The sequence below is a fragment of the Sardina pilchardus genome, chromosome 4, assembly GCF_963854185.1.
Source record: "Sardina pilchardus chromosome 4, fSarPil1.1, whole genome shotgun sequence".
Lineage (NCBI taxonomy): Eukaryota > Metazoa > Chordata > Actinopteri > Clupeiformes > Clupeidae > Sardina > Sardina pilchardus.
The window spans coordinates 11746631-11766989 of record NC_084997.1 but is presented as its reverse complement, the minus strand read 5'-3'; the positions used below and the strand labels follow the sequence as shown (position 1 = coordinate 11766989).

Here is a 20359-nt window from a genome sequence, read left to right as displayed (position 1 = left end):
ACGAAGAAAGTTTAGAGCATGTTCATTTGTCATCTCCACCATCAGAAAATATTAAGCCTTCTTTCACGAAAAAGCTAAAATTCCAGTCTATTTTGGAGGGTGAACGCACTGCTTTTAGATGCAGACTTATAGGTTATCCAGCCCCCACCATTTTGTGGTTCCACAATAACAGGCAGATTCACAGAGGGCAGCGCCGTAAAATACACACAGAAAGCAAAATGCATTTGCACAGTACATGTTTGATCATTGACAGTATAGTAGACAAGGATTCAGGCAGTTACAAGGTGATGGCAATCAATTCTGAAGGATCTGATGAGACCACAGCATCCCTTTTGGTTTCTCTAAAGGAAGAGCAAGATGCTAATTATGTGTCTCGTATGAGGAAGTCTAAAACCCGTGAGCGGAGCTCAAGCTTAGACTCCCTGTCAGACCGCAGTGGGGAAAGAAAATTCAGAGTCGACCTTAAATGTGTTGGATCTCCATTTGATAAAACATCTGAGGGGCATAAAGGGGGGGCACGAAGGAGATCTAAAAGTGCCATGTTTCGTACCATGTATTTCAGAACCACTTCTCCTTCGAGAGCTGCAGACAAACCATCTCTAGAAACAGCCTCAGAGCGGGCACGCTCACCAACGCCTATGTTTGAGAGATATGAACGTTTCAATGACCGTTATAGTGACATCTATTGTGATAAATTTGCAGGGCGTGATAGGCTAAGTGACCGTTTTAGTGACAAACTGAGTGACCGCTGTAGTGACCGATACAGTGACCGGTTTAGTGACACAGACAGCCTTCATGGTGAAGTTAGAGCTAAACTAACCCTCCTGCAAAAAGCGGTTAAAAAGAAAAAGAGAATGTCAATTTCGACAATGTCCTCATCAGAGTTTGACCTGGAATCAGTTGGAAGTGAACCCAGCTATAGCGACTATGCAGAGAGGCTAAGGGCCAGACCCTCCACCTTACCTGAAGTACAGCATGCATTCCGGACAGGTGATCAGGCAGAGAGTAAAAGCTTAGCTGACTATCAGAGCAGATTGGAGAGAATTACAGGGCTAAGCTCACACAGTGGAGAATCAGGTCCACCTCGGGCCAGGCATTCATTTGAGCCCCAGTCAAGATCAAGGGCAATTCAGCTAATGAAGGGTGAACTCAAAGAACAGGAGGTGAGAATTAAGCGTGGTGTGGCAACTGGAACACTAGAAGAAAAAGATGTCACTTTACAACATTCTCAGCAGGAGATGGAATATGACATACTGGTCGGTGAAGACCGTCAAGGCTCAGAGCAATGGAGTGAAGAGGCACAGATTAAGGAGAAAGAGCCATATGTTTTGGAATGGCTTGAAGCAGGAGAGTCTGCAAAGAAGAATTATGCAGCCAAAGAAACCAAAATCTTGAGAGAGGATGTTGCATATACAGAATCAGCCAGAACATTGGCAGTCAAATCAATGAAAGAAAAGTTCCTAAGTGAAACTGTGGCAGAGAAGGAGAGCCACAGAATGTCTGAACGACATCTTGGACAGGGAACTATTTCTGGAGATGGTCATCATGAAAAGACTTCAGAAAGTGAGGTTGCTAAACATGAGGATGAATATCGAGCTGTCAGACATAGAAAATGGCAAGAAGATGTGCAATATGACACAGTGCCAGGTAGGTCCAAGGAATTTGATTCTCAGATAAAAAGATCAGAGGAGTATTTGGCTGGAAGAGAAGCAGTGAAAGAGACATCACCTGAAAAGAAGTTATCAAGATCCCCTGGAAGAGAGAGAAAGCGAAGTGAACACTTAGCCCAAAGTGATTTGCACCTTTCAAGAGAAAATCTTTCAGAGCTCACAAACAAGAGTGAACAGATGGTGAGTGAAGAGGAGGCACTTACTGATCGGATTATGAAATGGCAACATGATGTTTTAACTGAACAGGAGGAGGCTGTTGCAGACAGAAATAGCAAGAAAATTACAGAAACACAAGTAACTAAGAGAGATATTACTGCAGAGGGTATTCAAGATAAGACTTTGCCAATGACTCAACAACCAGAATATCCAGCTGTCAGACCTCGAATCCGACAAGAAGATGTACAGTATGGTCACCAGCACATGGTTGAACAGACACAAGTTAGTACAGCAACCGCATTTAAATCAGGAGAACTTCAACAGGGAGGTATTTCTGCTGAGGGAATTCAAAAGCAGACTTTAGAAGGTGAATTACATAGAAAATGGCAAGAAGATGTTCAGTATGATCAACAGCACACACTATCAGGCAAGTCCACAGAATTAGATTCTCATTCAAAGAGACCAGATCAATATTTTGCTGGAAAAGAGGCGGCAAAAGAATCATCTCCTGAACGAGATGTGCCATTAAAAAAGTTAACAAGGTCCCCTGGAAGGGAAAGAAAACGAGGTGAGTTATCGCGAGGTGAGCTCCAGCTGTCTAGAGAAAATATCAGTGAACTTACAAGTAAGACTGAAGAGTTTGTGGATGAGGAGGAGGCCTTGACTGAAAGAATCATGAAATGGCAGCATGGTGTTTTGACTGAACAGGAAGGAGCTGTAGGTGTCAAGCCTGAATGGGTTGAAACTGAGAAGCATCATGCTAATTTACAGAAGACAACTCAAGCTTCAGCTACACAGCCAGCTCCAAGTATTCCTGTGACTTCAGGTAAAACAGCAAAAGAAAGGTTCCTTGTTGGAGACTATCAAGCCGGTGCTTCTTTGTCACAACTTGAGCAGGGAGCCATATCCCATGAAAATAATGAAAAGGTTCGAACCGAGAGTGACTACCTTGTGAGTGAGGAAGAAGCATCAGCTAAACGTATATTGAAATGGCAACAGGATATTCTTTCCGAACAAGATGAACCTGTTGATTTGGAGTCTAACTGGTCTATGGTTGAACAATCACAAACCCAAATCAAAAGGACAGAGGAAGACTTAGGTCTGGTAGGTGCCAGTGCTGACCCTACACTACAACAAAAAAGTCCCTCTCCTACCAATCTGGCAAGACGATCACCAACACAGCATGCAGGCGCTTCCCATAGTGAATTTAGTCACAGAATGGTTGAAGAGAGGACTGGATTTGTAGTGAATAGTAAACAGAAAATGAGTCCCACACATCAAGCTATGTTGCCAGGGGAGTACACAACCCAGAAATCCCATGGGGAAGATCAAAGCACATCACACACAGGAGAAGCTATGTCATGTGTTGAAAAGGACACTGCACCTGTTTTCACAAAGAAATTGGTGTCCATGCAAGTAAGGAAAGGTGAGATGACTGAATTTAAATGTCAGTTCAGAGGAGAACCTGAACCAAGAGTCGCTTGGCTCAAAGATGATCAACCAATAATTAGGGATCCTGATTATGACATACGTGCTAAAACAAATGAAACGACATTGACAATATACTACCCTACCACAGACCACCAGGGCAAATTTGCTTGTGTCATATCTAATGAATATGGAAGATCAAGTTGCTCCTGCACACTGCAAGTGAGCGATAGTGACCAGCCAACAACTTTGCCAGTCACACCACAGGAATTCAAAGTCACAGATGTTTCAGAACTAAGTGAGGAGCAAATGTTTGAGGAAGAGCTAGAATCTTACATTGATACAAGTCAGCATGGGAAAGCCACCCTACAGGTTCCACAGACTGTTGTGCATCTATCACGTACTTCTGACTCTTCTCTTCACTCCTCACCCGTTGAGATTAGGATCACTGCTCCAACACCAGTGCCAGAGATGAGGGAGGAAGATAAAGAAGAAACCTATGAACCTGTTGAGAAGACCTCAGAGTCTCCTGTTGATGACACTGCTCAAACTGTGAAACACAAATTCACCTTCTCATTTGATGTGGCGGGTGAGACCCCTAATATGGTCAGAGAACTAGAAAACATCAGCTGCACTGAGGGACAGACTGCTGTGCTTGAATGCATTATAGCTGGTGAACCAGCTCCTGCTGCTACATGGTTTCATGATGACTTGCCCTTGGACTTGAGTGTGGGAAAGTACACATTTGAAGAGCAGGACAACATATATCGGCTGTATATCAAAAATTTTGATTATTCAGATGTAGGAACATACAGGTGTAGTGCCAGTAATAAAGCTGGCCAGGTGGATAGTGTTGCTGATGTGTCATTTGATTCCTTGGATTCTCGATTCTCACCTCTCAATTTTGCAGACACGACGGAACCGTCAGTTGTCAGCCGTACAACTCCTGAAATTTCTGAGACTGTGAAGTCAAAGACCTTAGCTGGTCCTATGCAAGTGACAAACATAGTGAGTGAAAAAGTCCAGGAGGAATTTCAGAATATCCAAGAAGGTTCTGCTAAAGCCAAAGTCACTAAGCAGGCATTATCACAACAAGCTCCTATTATAAGTGGTTGTGGATTACACGGATCTAGTGCAGATGTGAAAGTTTCAAAAATAAAACAGGCATTTGAGACACCAGTATCTTCAGCCACTGTTCCTGAGGAAGCTAGAATACAAACTGAGTCACAGTTCCCAATAGAGGATATTCCAGCATTTGAAGTTGAACCTAAGCAAATTCAGACAGGGTTGGCAGCCAGTATGGGGGCAGATGATTCAGGAAAACCATCCCAGACCAGTCCTGTTGCGTTAAAGGCAGAGTCTGTGAAAGAGGAAGGCAAGGTCTCTCCTTCAAGTGCCATGGATGACATCACTAAGACTGTTTCTGCCAAAGACAAGAAAAACACAGCACAGGAAATACTAGAAAGCTCACTAGAGGGAGCTGTGTCCAGTGACGAACATCATTTTGTTTCTTTAGCAAATGTAACTGAAGTACAGCAATCACCTACACTTGTAAGACCACAAGCAGTAATGGCCACAGCCAGCAGTTTGCAACAAGGTGTTACCACTGTGAAAAGTGTAGAGGGTATAGGGGAAAGCCTTGACGGCAAAGGCACTGGGGTTTTTGTGAGACCAGGCAAAAGTCATCTTGAGATGGAATCCCAGTCTGTAGACATTCAGGAAAAACAGGGCCATGCTCTCACTAAAAGTGAAGTGTCCCAACAAGTGGATGAAGGGCAGGTTGGCAGTGCTGCTCAAGCCAGTGATGTTCAAAGGAAGGAGACTAAACCTGGTGCTTCAGGGGTAAGTGCATTGGTGGAGGAAGAGGTCACTTTCAGTGCTGTCTATGACTACTACAACCCCCCTCCTGAGTGGGCAAGACCTATGTCACCTGAATCAGAAATGTCTATTGAAATGGGCAGTACATTTAGTGAGGACGTTTTAGATGTTGAACGCTTCTATACACCTGCTTCTTCTACTGAAATCTCCCAGCTTCCCAAGTCCCCTGAATCATTGCAAACACCTTCAGATACTCCTGGAGGCTTCATGACACCCCCTCAATATCCATATTCTCCACTTGAATTGAAACGGCCTCCAACAGGATATAGTGATTCATCTTTCTCTCCTACTAAATTCTTGAGATCTGATGATGAAGGTATAGAAACTACACCACCAGTGTTCTCAATAGATGATTCAAATATCCTCCCTGAAGGACGTAGCTCTCTCATAGGGACACTTCAAGAAAAAGTCCAAGGAATTCCTCCTGCCTTCCTGAAGCCACTCACTAAAAGGAGACTGTATGAAACAGAAACACTCCACTTTTGTGCTGAAGTTTTTGGATTGCCCTCTCCTGAGGTAAAATGGTTCAAAAACAAAACACAACTTCTGCCAGATGACAGAATTAAAATAGAAAGAGATGGTGACAATATCTCTCTCGAAATTTCAAACATGACAAAAGCTGATCAAGGAGAATACATATGTTCTGCAGTTAATTATGTTGGTGAGGCAAAAAGTGTTGCCCTTGTTGTAGTGATATCTCAAGCGGCACGACTCATGCCACCACCTCCAGCTGTTACTCATCAACATGTAATTGAGTTTGATGTAGAGGAGGATGAGGATCCATCTAGAACGCCTTCCCCACAGGAGATATTGCTTGAGGTAGAGCTAGATGAGAATGAAGTGAAGGAATTTGAGAAACAGGTGAAGATTATCACAATTCCAGAATATACAGCAGACAACAAAAGCATGATAGTGTCTCTTGACGTTCTTCCCAGTATGTATGAGGAAGGAGCTGTTGACTTCATATCACAGGAAAGTGATGAGTTAAAAATAGCATTTGAAGTGACAGAGATGCCACCACGTTTTATTAATCCAATCTGTGATATGGAGACACCGGAAAATACAACTGTTGTATTTGAGTGTTCTTTGATGGGAATCCCATCACCAATAGTCTCATGGTACAAAGGTAACTCAAAGATCCCTCATGATAACAAGAAGTACATTCACTCATCAGATGGTGACAATCACTTCCTGAAGATAGTGAAAGTCAACGCTCATGACAGTGGGGTGTATACATGTCGAGCCATTAATGTAGTTGGGGAAACTCTTTGTAGGGCCTCTCTTCTGGTTATGAATCCTCAAATGTTCTCAGGGAAAGCAAGAGGAAGAGAGTTAACTGCTGTGTCATTGGGTAGTGCGAAGGTTCAACCTCAGAAGTTTGACTTTGTTGTTGGAAACACTTCATTTGATGGCGAACAAACATCAGAGATAGAGCTGGAGTTTGAATTCCAGCAAGAAGGCGATGAGTCTCAAAAGGCTGTTAGGCTGGTAGCCATGACTGATGACGAGACCAGTGAACAGGGCGAGAAATTTGTCAGTATCAATTTTGATGTTTTTGCTGAGCCCTCTAAAGATGATAAGATTGAATTTAAAGGCAAGTCCACAAACACATGTAGTTTCCACTTCCAGGTCACAGAAATGCCCCCAAAATGTATTATACCCCTCCAGAATGTAACAGCTGCCATGGGAACTCCTGTAATGCTTCAGTGTTTAGTGAGTGGTAAGCCAAACCCCTCGGCAGAGTGGTTCAAAGATGGCATCCCAGTTACAAATGCCAGATACATCATACAGGAGAAAGCATCAGGCCACTTCAATTTGCTTATCACAAACGTTGCGCAAGGAGATGCAGGTGAATTTAAATGTATAATTCAAAACCAAGCTGGTTGTACTGAGACAACCTCTATACTGAAAGTTTTTTAAAAACATATATTTGTGGTTCTACAAGGAATGTTATGAGTTGATTTAACCTTTTGGGGGTTGTAATTTTTTTGGTATGTATTAAATATGTAAATTATTGTTAATTTATGTATAGTTTCATTTGAGCAATATGCAAAGCTTATTTAAGGTTCCTTGTGGTCGGGGCCATGACAAATACAATGTTATGAATACTCAAGTAGTTGCTGCTGAATCTCTAGTTTCACCTCACTTCTCTTCTCTGTATGGTTTTGTTTAGTATCCTTTTGTATTTATTTTTGTCTGTTGGTTGGTTCTGTTTTAGGTCAAATAGTTGTTTACACATAGTTATAATGGAATGACGCAATACATATATGAAACTGTATTAATAATAATAATAATAATAATAATGATAATAATAGTAATGATAATAATAATAAAGCATCAATATACTTTATGGGCATATAAAAATATAAATCCCAGTTTTGGGAAATAATGCTTGCTGAACCTTACATGGTCTGTCTTTGGAATGAGTGTGCTTCGTGGCCCAACCAATAAAATGTCTTGAAAAGGTGATACTGTTTACTTGAAAATGGGCATGATTTTTATAAAATGGTATACAGTATGTGTAATGAATTGACTTTCTCATGATCATATACACCATACCAGAGTAGTAATAGACTGTGTTATTTTGGATTTTAAAGTACGATGGTGACAGTGGTTACAGTGCAAATGTCATTCAGTCTGTACTGTTGTTGAGAATAAATAAACATAAATATGATGAACATTCTTGTCAGCCTGAAATGTTTCATGATTTCCTGTTGAGACATTTTATGTCGACTCTTTAAACTGCTCATTCAAGTCTTCTTTGTAATTATGTAAATCTTTCACCCCATTATTTCTGCGCAGAGTTTTCTAGCCGGACTGTGACGACTGAAGAAGAAGAATCCTACAGAACTTCCCTCCAATTGCCTGAAAAATCTAAAACACTTGAACTTAAGCCAGAGCAAAAGATGTACTCAAGCTCTATTGAAAAGAAAAAAGAAAAGCCTATATTTATTACCCAACTAGCTCCTGCTGCTGTCACAACAGGAGACACGGCTCGATTGACTGTCCACATTTCTGCTTTCCCTAAACCAAAAGTTCAGTGGTTTCATAATGGTAGAATCATTACATCATCTTCTGTATACACATTCATAGAAAATAGAGATGAGTACACATTGATAATCTCTGGGGTTAAGAAGGAATATGAAGGAGAATACTCTTGTGTCGCAACTAACAAATTTGGCAAGTCAACTTGCACAACCACCCTTCACGTAAATGTAAGTGATGTTACACATGCAGAGAGGTGGGTTGAACAAATGTTCAAAGTACCTGGCCAGCCTCCGCGTTTCACTACACAGATCGAATCAGTGCAGTGTGCAGAGGGGGGCGAAGCAAAGTTTCAGTTTAAAGTTAGCGGATCGCCACACCCTGCAGTTCAGTGGTTTAAAGGTAGTTACCAAATTCAATCAAGTAACCGTATCACCATAGTGTATAACCCTGATGGCTCAGGATTTATGAGAATGACTGGTCTTCATCAGCAAGACAGTGGGCTCTACACATGTAAAGCATCCAATTCTTCTGGAGAAGCCTCCAGCAGTGCTGAACTGATTGTCTTCCGTGAGACTGCCTCTATATCCCGCCACAAAGAAAAGGTAGTCACCCAGAAGCAGAAAGGCTACAAAGTTTCGATGACTGAACAGGCAACTGAGTCCCGTCTGTACATGGTCAACATCCCAGGTGAGACTAAAGAGCAAGCAGGACGTCAGATGATTTACACCATTGGCACTGAGGATAGACAGGTTGACACCAGTGAACAGGTAGACACCTTAAGAGAGGTAGATATTTCTGCTGCCACTGTTCATAGAGAGCAAGTAACCCACCAGGCTGCAGTCTTGGAGTCTCATGAGGTGCAAGAGAGAGTCTCCATGGGTCCCCCTCGGCCACAGCCAGCAGTAGCGACTCCAGTGAAACAGCTTCACACAGCTGCCCTAACATCTGCCGTTGAGGAAAATCAAGGGTTCACAGAGCAGCACTCTGAACGCATCAAAAGCCCTGAGATTACAGAGCTACAAATGGCAAGGGAACAGCCCTCAAAGTTGATGTCTGCAATATCTGAAAACATAACACCTTTCACTATTGTAAAAGCTGGACCTTTAGCCAAGAGAGAAGAGGAAAAGACACAGTCAACTCGTGAACCCAAACATCCTATCAGTAGTCATCAGGTTGAGACCACACTTTCAATAATGAAAGAGAAATCACAGACAATTCCAACACCTCAAGTTGAGAAAAGCTACAAAGTCAAAGAAGGTGTGAAAATTCTATATTCTGCTATATCAACAGAGAATCAGGAAATCACTGAGGGCCATTCTGCAGAATTATCCACCTCAGATTCAGCTATACAATCTTCTATGAAAAAAGAACAGTCAAAACCTGTTATACTTTCAGTAAGTGAGACTAAACAGACATTATCAAAAGAGGAAATATTTACCATATCGAGACCAGGGGAAGAGGTGGCTCACACCACCAAAGATAAGGCACTTAAGTCTGCTCTTACAGCAGAAGAAAAGCGTGAGCTCCAAGCAGAGCGCATGGGTGAACTTCCTGGTTTGGACAGCGCTGTGTCAGTGCACTCAGAGAGGGAGCAAGAGCAAATCTTGCACCTACAGCTGATTAGCGATCAAGGTAGTCTGCCCTCAGAGGGTCGGTTTACCTGTGAGAGACCAGCTGAGGAGAAGGCAGATATTAGGAAGAGTCCCACCTTGCTCCACTCAGTATCTACAGATGAGCAGAGAACCGTCACTTGTGAGGACTCTGCACATTTTTCATCTGAGAAGACTGCATTAACTCTGCAGCCTCAGAAAGAACCACTTGGGACCTTGCACCTTCAGTCTACTCAGTTAGAGAGTGCCCTGACCAAAGAGGGAATGATATCTTTTCAGAAACCAGACCAGCAGGTAGCAGCACAGAGGCAGGAGAAAGCTCGTAAAAATGCAGTTACAACTGAGGAAAAGAGGGAATTTACAGCAGATTACTATAAAACCCTTGACACATCTGTAACAGGTGTTCAATCTGAGCATAAAATAGAGCCAAAGCCTCAGAGTATTCTTCAGGTTGTCTCCGATCCTATGCAACTGCCAAAGGAAACGCCTTTCTCAACTGATGTGAAACAACAACGAGCATTAGTCCAGAAGGAAGACCGCTGGAATATTGTACATGTTACTTCTGTGTCTGACAGGCAAGATTTAGAGGAGGGCCACACGGATGATTTGGGGTCAGTTGAGAAATTCACAAGTAAGACTGAAGTGGAGCCAAAACTACCTTCGGAATACATCACAATAGAGGAGAAAGCAGTGTCAACTGAGAGCAGTGTGGCTCTTGAGGCAGCAGAACAAGATTTTGCAGTCCAAATTCAGGAGGGTCAGTCTGTCAGACAGTCTATTGTTATGGATGAGAAACACGTCTTGACTGGAGAGCAGTCTGAAGAAATCTCTAAGTCTGAGACAACAACAGCAACTGTAGTTAAGCAGAGCAAAAGTGCCTTTATGGTGTCAGAATCTAGGGAGAGCCAAACCCTTCCGAAAGAGCTCACCTTTGTGATCCAAGCACCAAAATCATTTACCTTGGATGTCAGGCATCAGTTGAAGAGTGCTTTACAGTCTGCCGTTGCACGAGATCAACCTCTAATACTGGCAGATTTTGTGCAGAGTTTAGCAGTCGTAGAGGTACAAGAGGTTAAGGTACGTAGAGAGCCAAAGTATGCAATGTACACATACCTAATCACAACAACAGGTGCACCTATTGAAATCACAATTGCCTTTGAGGGTGGTTATCCCCAAACTGCAGATCTGAAAAGTGAGCTTAAGGCTGCTTTCTACTCCATAGTCTATAGAGAGCAGCAGGTTCTGACATCTGAACAGCCTGGCACGATGGAAATCGATAGGCCTCAGAGATTGCAGGTTACGAGCGCCTCTTCAAAAGAAATGCTCTCATCCATTGTGCAAACAGTGCAGATGAGTGAGAATGTGTCGGATTTGGCAGCAGCCAAAACACAATCTGCCGCACTGAGAACTGAAACCAAAGCTTCCTTTCAGACAGCAGCAGCACAGGAGCAAACTATTGTGCAGGAGTCAAAAAGAGCCATGGTACAGATGACCACTGAATCAAAAATGGAAATAGAAAAGTCCATAGAGATTTCTACTCAGGAAAGCAGATCTGTGACAGTGTCGGGCCATGAGAGAGACGTTGGTGCTGCTTCTATTACTACAGATGTTCCTTTTGCACCAGTACCTGTTGAGCAGTCAGTAGATATCCACATTAAAAAGGAAAAAAATGAGGGTTTTCTGATAGAGGAAACCATTACAACAACCAAAACTACTGAAAAGGTTGGCAAATACCCCCCAATATTTGAAACAGAATTGGAAGATATTACAGCAGAGGAAAAAGGCACAGCCACTTTTACAGTGTCTGTAAAGTTTGTTAAAAATGTAAATTGGCTGTTCAAGGGAAAAATTATTAAATCTGGCAAAGAGTTCAAGTGTTCCAAGCAACATAACACATACACACTAGTGATCGACAAAGTAATCAAGGAGAAGCATGAAGGAGAGTATGTCTGTGAAGCAGAGAATGAAGGCGGCAAGACTACAACATCCTCAAGACTCACAGTTGTCTTAAGAGGTTGGACAATGGGAACTATGTCACCTTGCCATAACTAACTTTTCACTCGTTCATTCGTCAGTTTCTGTATAAAATATAAATATATAAATACATGAACCACGATACCATCCTATGATGACTAATAGAACACCTCCCAATCTTCCATCTTCCATTGGAAGAATCACTCTTAATTATCTCCCTATTTTCATTCCACTTTCACTTCCTCGCACCCCATCAATGCTGCACTCCTCTCCACTTGGAGCTGAAGCCCTGAAGCATGATTCAGCATCACTCTTGAGTCATCTCCTCTTCACTTCCCATCCTCATGTTCCTCTCATTCACGTCGAGGAATATCTCGTCATCTTTGAGAAAGAGACCCATATCACTCTGCATTTCCCCCCAGTGACCAATTGTCATGGGTTGCCACCAACTTCTTTTGCATGCCTTGCTTTTCTCATTATCGTTTCATCTTTCATGAGATCAGTATTTTTCTTCCTCTAACCATAGTCATCATTTTCCTTCACAGTCACTCCTGGATAATTTGTATTTGCATACCCTCTATTCATCTCTTCACATTTTTTTTTCATGTTATGATTATAAGACATGATATTACTTAATGTCAGTTACCAATAACCTTTTCCTCTCTCTACTTGGTGTAGTGCCACCTGTTTTCAGGCACAAAGCCCATCCCCTGGAAGTCAACATTGGCGTCAATGCCAAATTTGAGTGCGAGATTGAGGATGCACCAAATGTCACTTTCAAGTGGTACAAGTCTGGCTCTGAGATCAGACAAAGTGAGAAGTTCAGGATCATCAGCCGTGGCACCATTTCCTATTTGGAGATTCTCAACCCAGCCAAGGTGGACACGGCTGAATATACCTGCAAAGCTTCTAACCAGCATGGAAGTGACAGCTGCTCTGCTAGTCTCCAAGTGACTGGTAAGTTGAATGCATCTGTCTAAAATGTTCTATGTCATATCTACATTCATGAACAGGGAGGGTTTAGTCTAAATAATTGGATGATCAGTCTGTGATGTATTAGATATAATTTGTACAGTAAGAATATTTCATGCGGTTGTTCTGTACTCTGGTTCTTTTTCTAGAAGTCTTCCCACCAGAATTTGTTACAAAGCCTGATCCTATGGCGCTGTTTGTGGGCAAACAGGCCAAATTTCAATGTGTAGTCAATGGTTCTACTCCAATGAGTGTTTTATGGCATAAAGACAGCATTGCCATTTCTGCTGATGAGCATTATAAAATATCCTCTGATAAGAACAAATACACTCTTCTGATTAGCAAACTTGAACAGAATGATCAGGGTATGTATCTGTGCAAAGCATCCAATAGTGTTGGGACAGATACATGTTGCACAGAGCTGAAGGTAATTGACAAACCCAGCTTTGTAAAGACTTTTAAAGCCATATCAGTAGCAGTGGGTAACACACTGCGTCTTGAGTGTCAGGTGAATGAAGACACAGGAGTCAGTATTACCTGGATGAAAGATGGCAAAAAGATTCACAACACCATGGAGTGTAAACTCTCTTTTGAAGACAAAACAGCCAGTCTTGAAATCCCAAAAGCCAAACTTAAAGATACTGGCAAATATGCCTGCACTGCAGCAAATGATGCAGGAAGCAGTGAATGTTCATCTGTGGTAACTGTGCAAGGTAAGATTCTTGTAGGTAAAATTATTTTTTTACAAATGCAGTATTTTTTTCTGTAAAAATCTGCATTTCCTTCTTAAGAATAAGTTTTCTTCTTTTTGTAAGACAATAATATTTTCATGCTGCTGCTGCTTCAGGCATATGCCTTTGAGCTGTATGCATTGATGATTAATATTGTTTTTCTTCTCTCTGTCTTCACCTATATTCTTTCTCTTTTGTCTTTTTATTTTTTGTATTTCTTTTGATTTTACATTCCCTTTCTTCTTTTTCGCTTTCTTTTTTTCCAAATCTCTTTTATTCTTCTATCAACGTCAGAACCTCCAACATTTCTTAAGAGGCTTGAACCAAAAATTCTGTGGAAACGAGGTGCATCTGCACGCTTGCAGTGCACCATCAAAGGGTCACCTGAGCTCCATGTTACATGGTTTCTTGACGACAAACAGCTCAGCACTTCAGACAAGCATAAAATCACTTTTGCGGATGGCAAAGCTACACTGGAGATTAATGATCTTGTGGAGTCAGACAGTGGAAATTACACTTGTGAAGTGTTGAATGAGGCTGGCTGTGAGAGCTGTAGCTCTCATGTGACAGTCAAAGGTTTGTTGTTAGCAATAGCAGCATTATATGACATTGTGCATGATGCTTTTTTGACTAGTTTTGTCAGATTCATGAAGGCTTATCTGTTATCTGATCTTTGTTCATAGAACCTCCTTGCTTCAAAAAAGAGTTAAAAATGTTAGACGTGGTCAAGGGAACCACTGTCCAATTTGAATGTGAAGTTACTGGCACGGCACCATTTGAAATCACCTGGTTAAAGAACAAGAAACCAGTCAGCACTGACAAGAAGCACAGTGTCATTTCAAAAGATTCTTGTGCTTCTTTGGAGATCCGTTCTTTTGAAAGTGCAGATGTGGGTGATTATCAGTGCTGTATAGCAAACGATGTAGGTAAAATCATCACAAAAACAGTTGCTAAGTTAAAAGGTCAGTAAGGTTTCGTATAACTCAGTTTCATGATATTTGACATTATAGTTTGGTCCTGTCAACTGACATGTTTTTTTTTTATTCAACGCAGAGCCACCATCATTTGTAAAGAAAGTTGAAAACACAACAGCAGTTTTAGGCAGTGCTGTTAAACTGCAGGGCACTGTAAAGGGCTCTGCCCCTATTTCTGTGAAATGGCTAAAGGACTCTGATTTGCTAACAGAGATTGATCCCAATGTCAAAATCACATTTGAAAACAACATTGCTGTATTGGTCATTAACAGTGTAGCCACAACTCACAGTGGCAAATATACCTGCCAGGCAGAAAATGAGGCTGGCCAACAGAAATCTGAAGCTACATTATCTGTTCAAGGTTTGACTTTGACTATTGTATTTAGTTGAACTTAATTTAATTCAGTTTATTTATTCAGTATTACAGGTATTGAACACACTGCTTGTATTCTATTTTAGAACCAGCTAGAATTATTGACAGACCACCATCTATCAGTGTCACTGTTGGAGAATCTGCCACTCTGGAGTCTACTATCTCAGGGAGCCCAGATCTTAAAGTGAAGTGGTTTAAAGATGGAAAAGAAATTACATCAGGCCGGAAATACAAAATTACTCTAAAAGACAATGTAGCCACATTAAAAATTCTCTCAGCTGAAAGAGGTGACAGCTGTGAATACAAAATGGAGGTGGCTAATCGTGTTGGAAAAGATGAATGCTCCTTTGCTCTAACTGTGCTAGGTTCGTTTTCTGTTCCGATAACTTACTATCTTTTATTTTATTGCATTTGATTAGTGCGACTTTTCTCAGCTAACTCCTTTCTGTCCATCTGAGCAGATCGCATCATACCACCTTCCTTCACAAAAATGCTCAAAAAGATTGATGGAAATGTTGGAGGTGATGTTATTATGGAATGCAAAGTGTCTGGGTCTCAGCCCATGACTGTATCTTGGTTCAAAGAAGGAAAAGAGATCACATCAGGGATGAAATACCAGATTGAATTTAAAGAAAATACAGCATCATTAAAAATATTACGTTTAGAGACAGTTGATGCAGGGGCATATTTATGCCGGGCAAATAATTCTGCCGGAAAAGCTGAAACAAGTGGGACCATGCAAGTGAAAGGTTAGGGAGACAGTCATACTATTTCTATCAGTATGTGCTGACATTATATTCACCTCATAATTCATACAGTAGGTTGTTATTGAGTGATAAATCACCTTTCTTTTTCAAATGCAATGTAGAACCCCCAGTCTTCACAATCAAACCAGAATCTCAGGATGTCATCCCAGGATCTACAGTTGTTTTTAAGTCTGTTTACTCTGGAACGGCTCCATTCAATGTGAAATGGTTCAGAGAAGAAAAGGAGATTCTAACAGGAGGCACATGCTTCATCAAGAAAGAGACCTCCTCAAGCACACTGGAGCTTCACTCTGTGAAGCCCTCTGACTCCGCAAAATACACTTGCCAAGTGTCTAATGATGCCGGGAAAGTGGTTTGCACCACGGTCTTGTTCGTCAAAGGTGCCCGTCCTCTCTTCATTGTCTTTGTGTGCAAGCTTTAGATGTGTGTTGATGCGCAGCTTTAAAATGTCTGTCAATCTCTTTTCTTTTCTTGTAGAACCTCCAAAGTTTGTGACGAAGCTCGACTCCACAAAACTTTTAATGATTGGAAACCATGTAACTTTAGAGTGCAAAGTATCTGGCAGTCCTCCTATCAATATTAAGTGGCTTAAGAATGACACTGAAATCAGCTCCAGTGAGAAATATCAAATGACTTTTGTTGACTCAGTCGCTAGCCTCAAGATGGTCAATTGCAACATTGATGATAGTAGCAGCTATATATGCATGGCATCAAATGATGCTGGTAGCGATCGTTGCAGCTGTATGATCACTGTCAAAGGTGTGTTTGTTATACCCTCTGTGATCATATCAAGATTCTCTCAAGATACATTTATTTTAGAGCAGGTTTTGTAATCAGGTGTTGTGGACTTTCTTTTTTTAGAACCACCAGCATTTGTTCGGTGCTTTGAATCCAAGGAGGTTATCAAAGGTTCCGATGTTGTGCTAGAGGGGTTGATCTCAGGCTCTGCTCCATTTGAGATGTCATACTCCAAAGACTCTAAACAGATCAGGAGTGACAGGAGACACGTCATGAGTCTGAAGAATGACATTGCAACTCTACAGATTCTTAAATTTGATGGCAGCGATGTGGGAAAATATCAGTGCACAGTTGCAAATGATGTAGGGAAATCATCTTGTGATTTCCAGATCTCTCTAAAAGGTTGGTTAGCTGGATAAATAGTTTCCTCTGCTCATCACTTACGTAGATTGTCTTTGAGGGCAATTCTATTCCATGTGTGCTGATTAGAATATTTCCACTGATTTTCTCTTGGTAGAACCACCATCATTCACCCAGAAGATTGAAAACATGAATGCTGTTCTTGGCAACAAGATTACTATGCAGTGTTCACTAAAAGGGTCTTTGCCCATGACTGTGACCTGGATGAAGGATGATCTTGAGGTCAAAGATTCTGAGCATGTACAGATTTCATTTGAAAACAGTACGGCAGTCTTTTATATAAGCAGTGTTCAGTTGAAACACAGTGGCAAGTATACTTGTCAGGCACAGAATGAAGCTGGAAGTCAGAAATGTACTGCAACATTAGTCGTAAAAGGTTAGTTTACATTCTCACACACTAACATTTCTGGGTGTCAGTATATAATTGTGCATCGCAGTCATGGATTACAATTGATAACAATTGATTTGCTGTTAATTTCTAGAACCAGCAAATATCACAGAGCCAGCTAAGTCTATCAGCGTTACAGCAGGGGACCCTGCTACTCTTGAGTGCAGGTTTTCAGGGACGAAACCCCTGGCTGCCAAATGGAGTAAAAATGGAAAAGAGTTGGCAACAGGCAAAAAATACAAAGTGCAAAGCACAGACAAGAGCTCAATCTTAAAGATTCTATCCACTGAAATGAGTGACAGTGGAGAATACATGTTTCAAATTTCCAATGATGTTGGAAGTGACACTTGTGATGCTGCCATCACAGTTCTAGGTTAGTTCATCTCGATGTATATTTTCTTATTGTCATATATTTTTCTTCATGTTTGCATATTAGGGTGTCCTAAATGTATGGTTTCTTAGTATTGTACTTGCTCTGTGACAGATCAAATAATCAAGCCATCATTTACAAGGAAGCTTAAAGAAATGGAAAGCATCAAGGGATCTTTTGCACAGTTGGAGTGTCTTGTCTCTGGCTCCTTGCCCATTAGTGTGCACTGGTACAAAGACAATAAGGAAGTAGAGGCTGACGAGAAGCACAAATGCATATTTTTTGAAAATGCTGCTTCTCTGGAAATCACACGCCTTGATAGTCGTGACAGTGGCACGTATACTTGCATTGCTGAAAACAAAGCAGGCAGTGATCAGTGCTCTGGCATTTTGAAAGTCAAAGGTTTGATTTTTTTTTTTTTTTAATCTCTTGTATTATACAATAATGAGAACAGCTCAGTACTTACTGTTCATTATCTGCAAAAAGATAACATAGCCTCAGTTTCCTTTTAAGAATAATAATTGGGACCAAACTGTAAACAGTAAGGTCATACTTACATTTCAAAATGCTTTGATATTTTTTATACAGAGCCCCCATCAATTATTGAGAAGCCTGAGTCTGTGGAGGTAATCCCTGGTTCAAAGGTGAAGTTCAATGCACTCATTGCTGGCACTCCACCCCTTACCATCAAATGGTTTAAGTCCAACAAGGAGATCACAACAGGAGTGGATTGTGCCATTCAAAAAGATGATTCCTTTACTTCTTTGGAGCTCTTCTTTGCCAAGACCTCAGACTCTGGGGATTATGCCTGTGAAATCAGCAATGATGTTGGCTCAGACAAATGCCAGACATCTCTTTTTGTCAAAGGTTGTTTCCCTTTTTATCACGTATTGTTTGTTTTATTAGATTTACACTCAGCTTTGGACTCAAGTGTATTAATTGGATTTGTTGATTTTACCTTTTAGAACCTCCGAAATTTACACGAAAGCCTGAAGGGATGACTGTTGTAAGACCTGGCCAGCCTGTTGTGTTTGAATGCCAGGTTATTGGAACTCCTGAAATAGATATCTATTGGTTCAAAGATGGAAATGAGTTAAGTCCCAGTAATAAATATAAAATGGACTTCTCCAATTCTCTGGCAAAGCTTGAGATCGTTGGTTCTGAAATCAAAGACAGTGGAGTTTACTACTGTGAGGCACGCAACGAAGCTGGCAGTGAGAGCTGTAGCATGGAGTTTAAAGTAAAAGGTTAGATGTTTGGATTTAGTCACTTTTTGGATTGTTTTTATCTGAGTTTGCACAGGACAAGCGATCTTACTGTTCTTTCTTTGTTGGTTACAGAGCCACCAGCATTTATCAAGCCATTAACACCTGTTGAGGTTGTGAATGGTGCAAATGCATCCTTTGAGTGTCAGGTTACTGGGACTGCTCCTTTTGAGATAACTTGGCTCAAGGACTCAAAGGAGATCAAACCGAGCTCAAAGCACATATTGAAGAAAAATGGGTTTCTATATCTTGAAATCCAGAAATGTGACGCTTTAGATGTTGGTGAATATCAGTGCACAGTGGCAAATGAAGTGGGAAGTTGCTCTTGTCGAGCAGAGCTTAGCATGAAAGGTCTGTAGACATGTTATTCAATTCCAAATTGCATTAGTTTTAGACATTATGGGCACAACTATTTTACTGATCCATCTTCTTTCTTATTAGAACCACCGTCATTTGTAGAGAAGATTCAAAATGTTGCCACTGTCCTTGGGAAAGTGGCAGAGTTGAAGTGTGTTGTAAAGGGATCTGCTCCCTTGAGTGTACAGTGGCAAAAAGATGACGAGTGGATCTTGGAGGATCCAAAGATTGAAAAGATGTTTGATGGCAGCGTGGCTATTCTAAAAATTCCAGTCTGTGAGTCTTGTAACAGTGGAAGGTACACTTGTCAAGCTGTGAATGAAGCAGGGCAGGAGAAATGCTTTGCAACCCTTCTGGTGCAAGGTTGGTCTTTTTTGTACATTTTTTATACATTTTCTTCTTTCTATGAATCACTTATCAGTGATCTTGGTCCTACCATTGTAGGGCACACAACAATATTGTTGAACATATACATTTATAGTTATATTATTAGAAAATATACTTCACAGTTGTTGGACCACTTTATCCACATTTCTATATTTATGCCTTTTTAGAGCCCCCACAAATTGTTGAAAAGCCAGAGGTGATCAATGTCACTGTTGGTGACCCAGTCAGCTTCGACTGCAAAGTTACAGGCACTCCTGAGCTCAAAGTGAAATGGACTAAAGATGGGAAGGAGCTGGTCCCTAGTAGACAGCACGTCCTGAGCTTTGTGAACAATATCAGCAGTCTTAAAATTCAGTCTGCCCAGAAGGAAGATAAAGGACAGTATATCTTTGAGGTTGCAAATCACATAAATGTCGCAACATGCAAGGTTGAATTGGTTGTAGTAGGTCAGTATTTTAATGTTTTTTTGTTTAATATATATATATATACAGTTATGAGAGGGTGTAACTCACATTTTCAATTTCCCAATCTTGGTACCAGATCAAGTCATTCCTCCTTCTTTCATAAAACCGTTAACTGATATGGAGGAGATTTTGGGTTCCTCTGTGCACATTGGCTGCAAAATATCTGGATCCCTCCCAATCACTGTGGACTGGATAAAAGATGGAAATAAACTTTCTGGGAGAACAAAGCACAAAATTGTCCAGGAGGACAATAGTGCCTCCTTGGAGATTGAACACTTAGAGAAGGCAGACACTGGGGCATACACTTGCAAACTTACAAACAAAGCAGGAAGCTGTGAATGCAGTGCAGTGCTAAGGGTGAAAGGTCAGTTAAGTATAATTGTATAGAGCTGATATTTAAAAAAGACCAAAACTTTTGTCTAACAGTTGTCTATTAAGAAGGTTGCCAG

General features: G+C 41.1%; 1 protein-coding gene across 1 annotated transcript in view; it reads left to right on the top strand.

Moving 5' to 3' along the window:
- Nucleotides 1-20359, top strand: part of ttn.2 (titin, tandem duplicate 2) — a 165278-nt gene that overhangs the window by 27216 nt on the left and 117703 nt on the right. Inside the window, exons 41-59 of the mRNA XM_062534131.1 lie at nucleotides 7935-11744; nucleotides 12383-12661; nucleotides 12826-13389; nucleotides 13702-13983; nucleotides 14091-14369; nucleotides 14461-14742; nucleotides 14841-15119; nucleotides 15216-15503; nucleotides 15623-15901; nucleotides 15999-16280; nucleotides 16383-16661; nucleotides 16777-17055; nucleotides 17162-17440; nucleotides 18026-18304; nucleotides 18403-18684; nucleotides 18778-19053; nucleotides 19144-19422; nucleotides 19614-19892; nucleotides 19987-20274. Coding sequence (XP_062390115.1) covers nucleotides 7935-11744; nucleotides 12383-12661; nucleotides 12826-13389; nucleotides 13702-13983; nucleotides 14091-14369; nucleotides 14461-14742; nucleotides 14841-15119; nucleotides 15216-15503; nucleotides 15623-15901; nucleotides 15999-16280; nucleotides 16383-16661; nucleotides 16777-17055; nucleotides 17162-17440; nucleotides 18026-18304; nucleotides 18403-18684; nucleotides 18778-19053; nucleotides 19144-19422; nucleotides 19614-19892; nucleotides 19987-20274 — 9144 coding nt within the window. The remainder of the gene's footprint in view (nucleotides 1-7934; nucleotides 11745-12382; nucleotides 12662-12825; nucleotides 13390-13701; nucleotides 13984-14090; nucleotides 14370-14460; nucleotides 14743-14840; nucleotides 15120-15215; nucleotides 15504-15622; nucleotides 15902-15998; nucleotides 16281-16382; nucleotides 16662-16776; nucleotides 17056-17161; nucleotides 17441-18025; nucleotides 18305-18402; nucleotides 18685-18777; nucleotides 19054-19143; nucleotides 19423-19613; nucleotides 19893-19986; nucleotides 20275-20359) is intronic.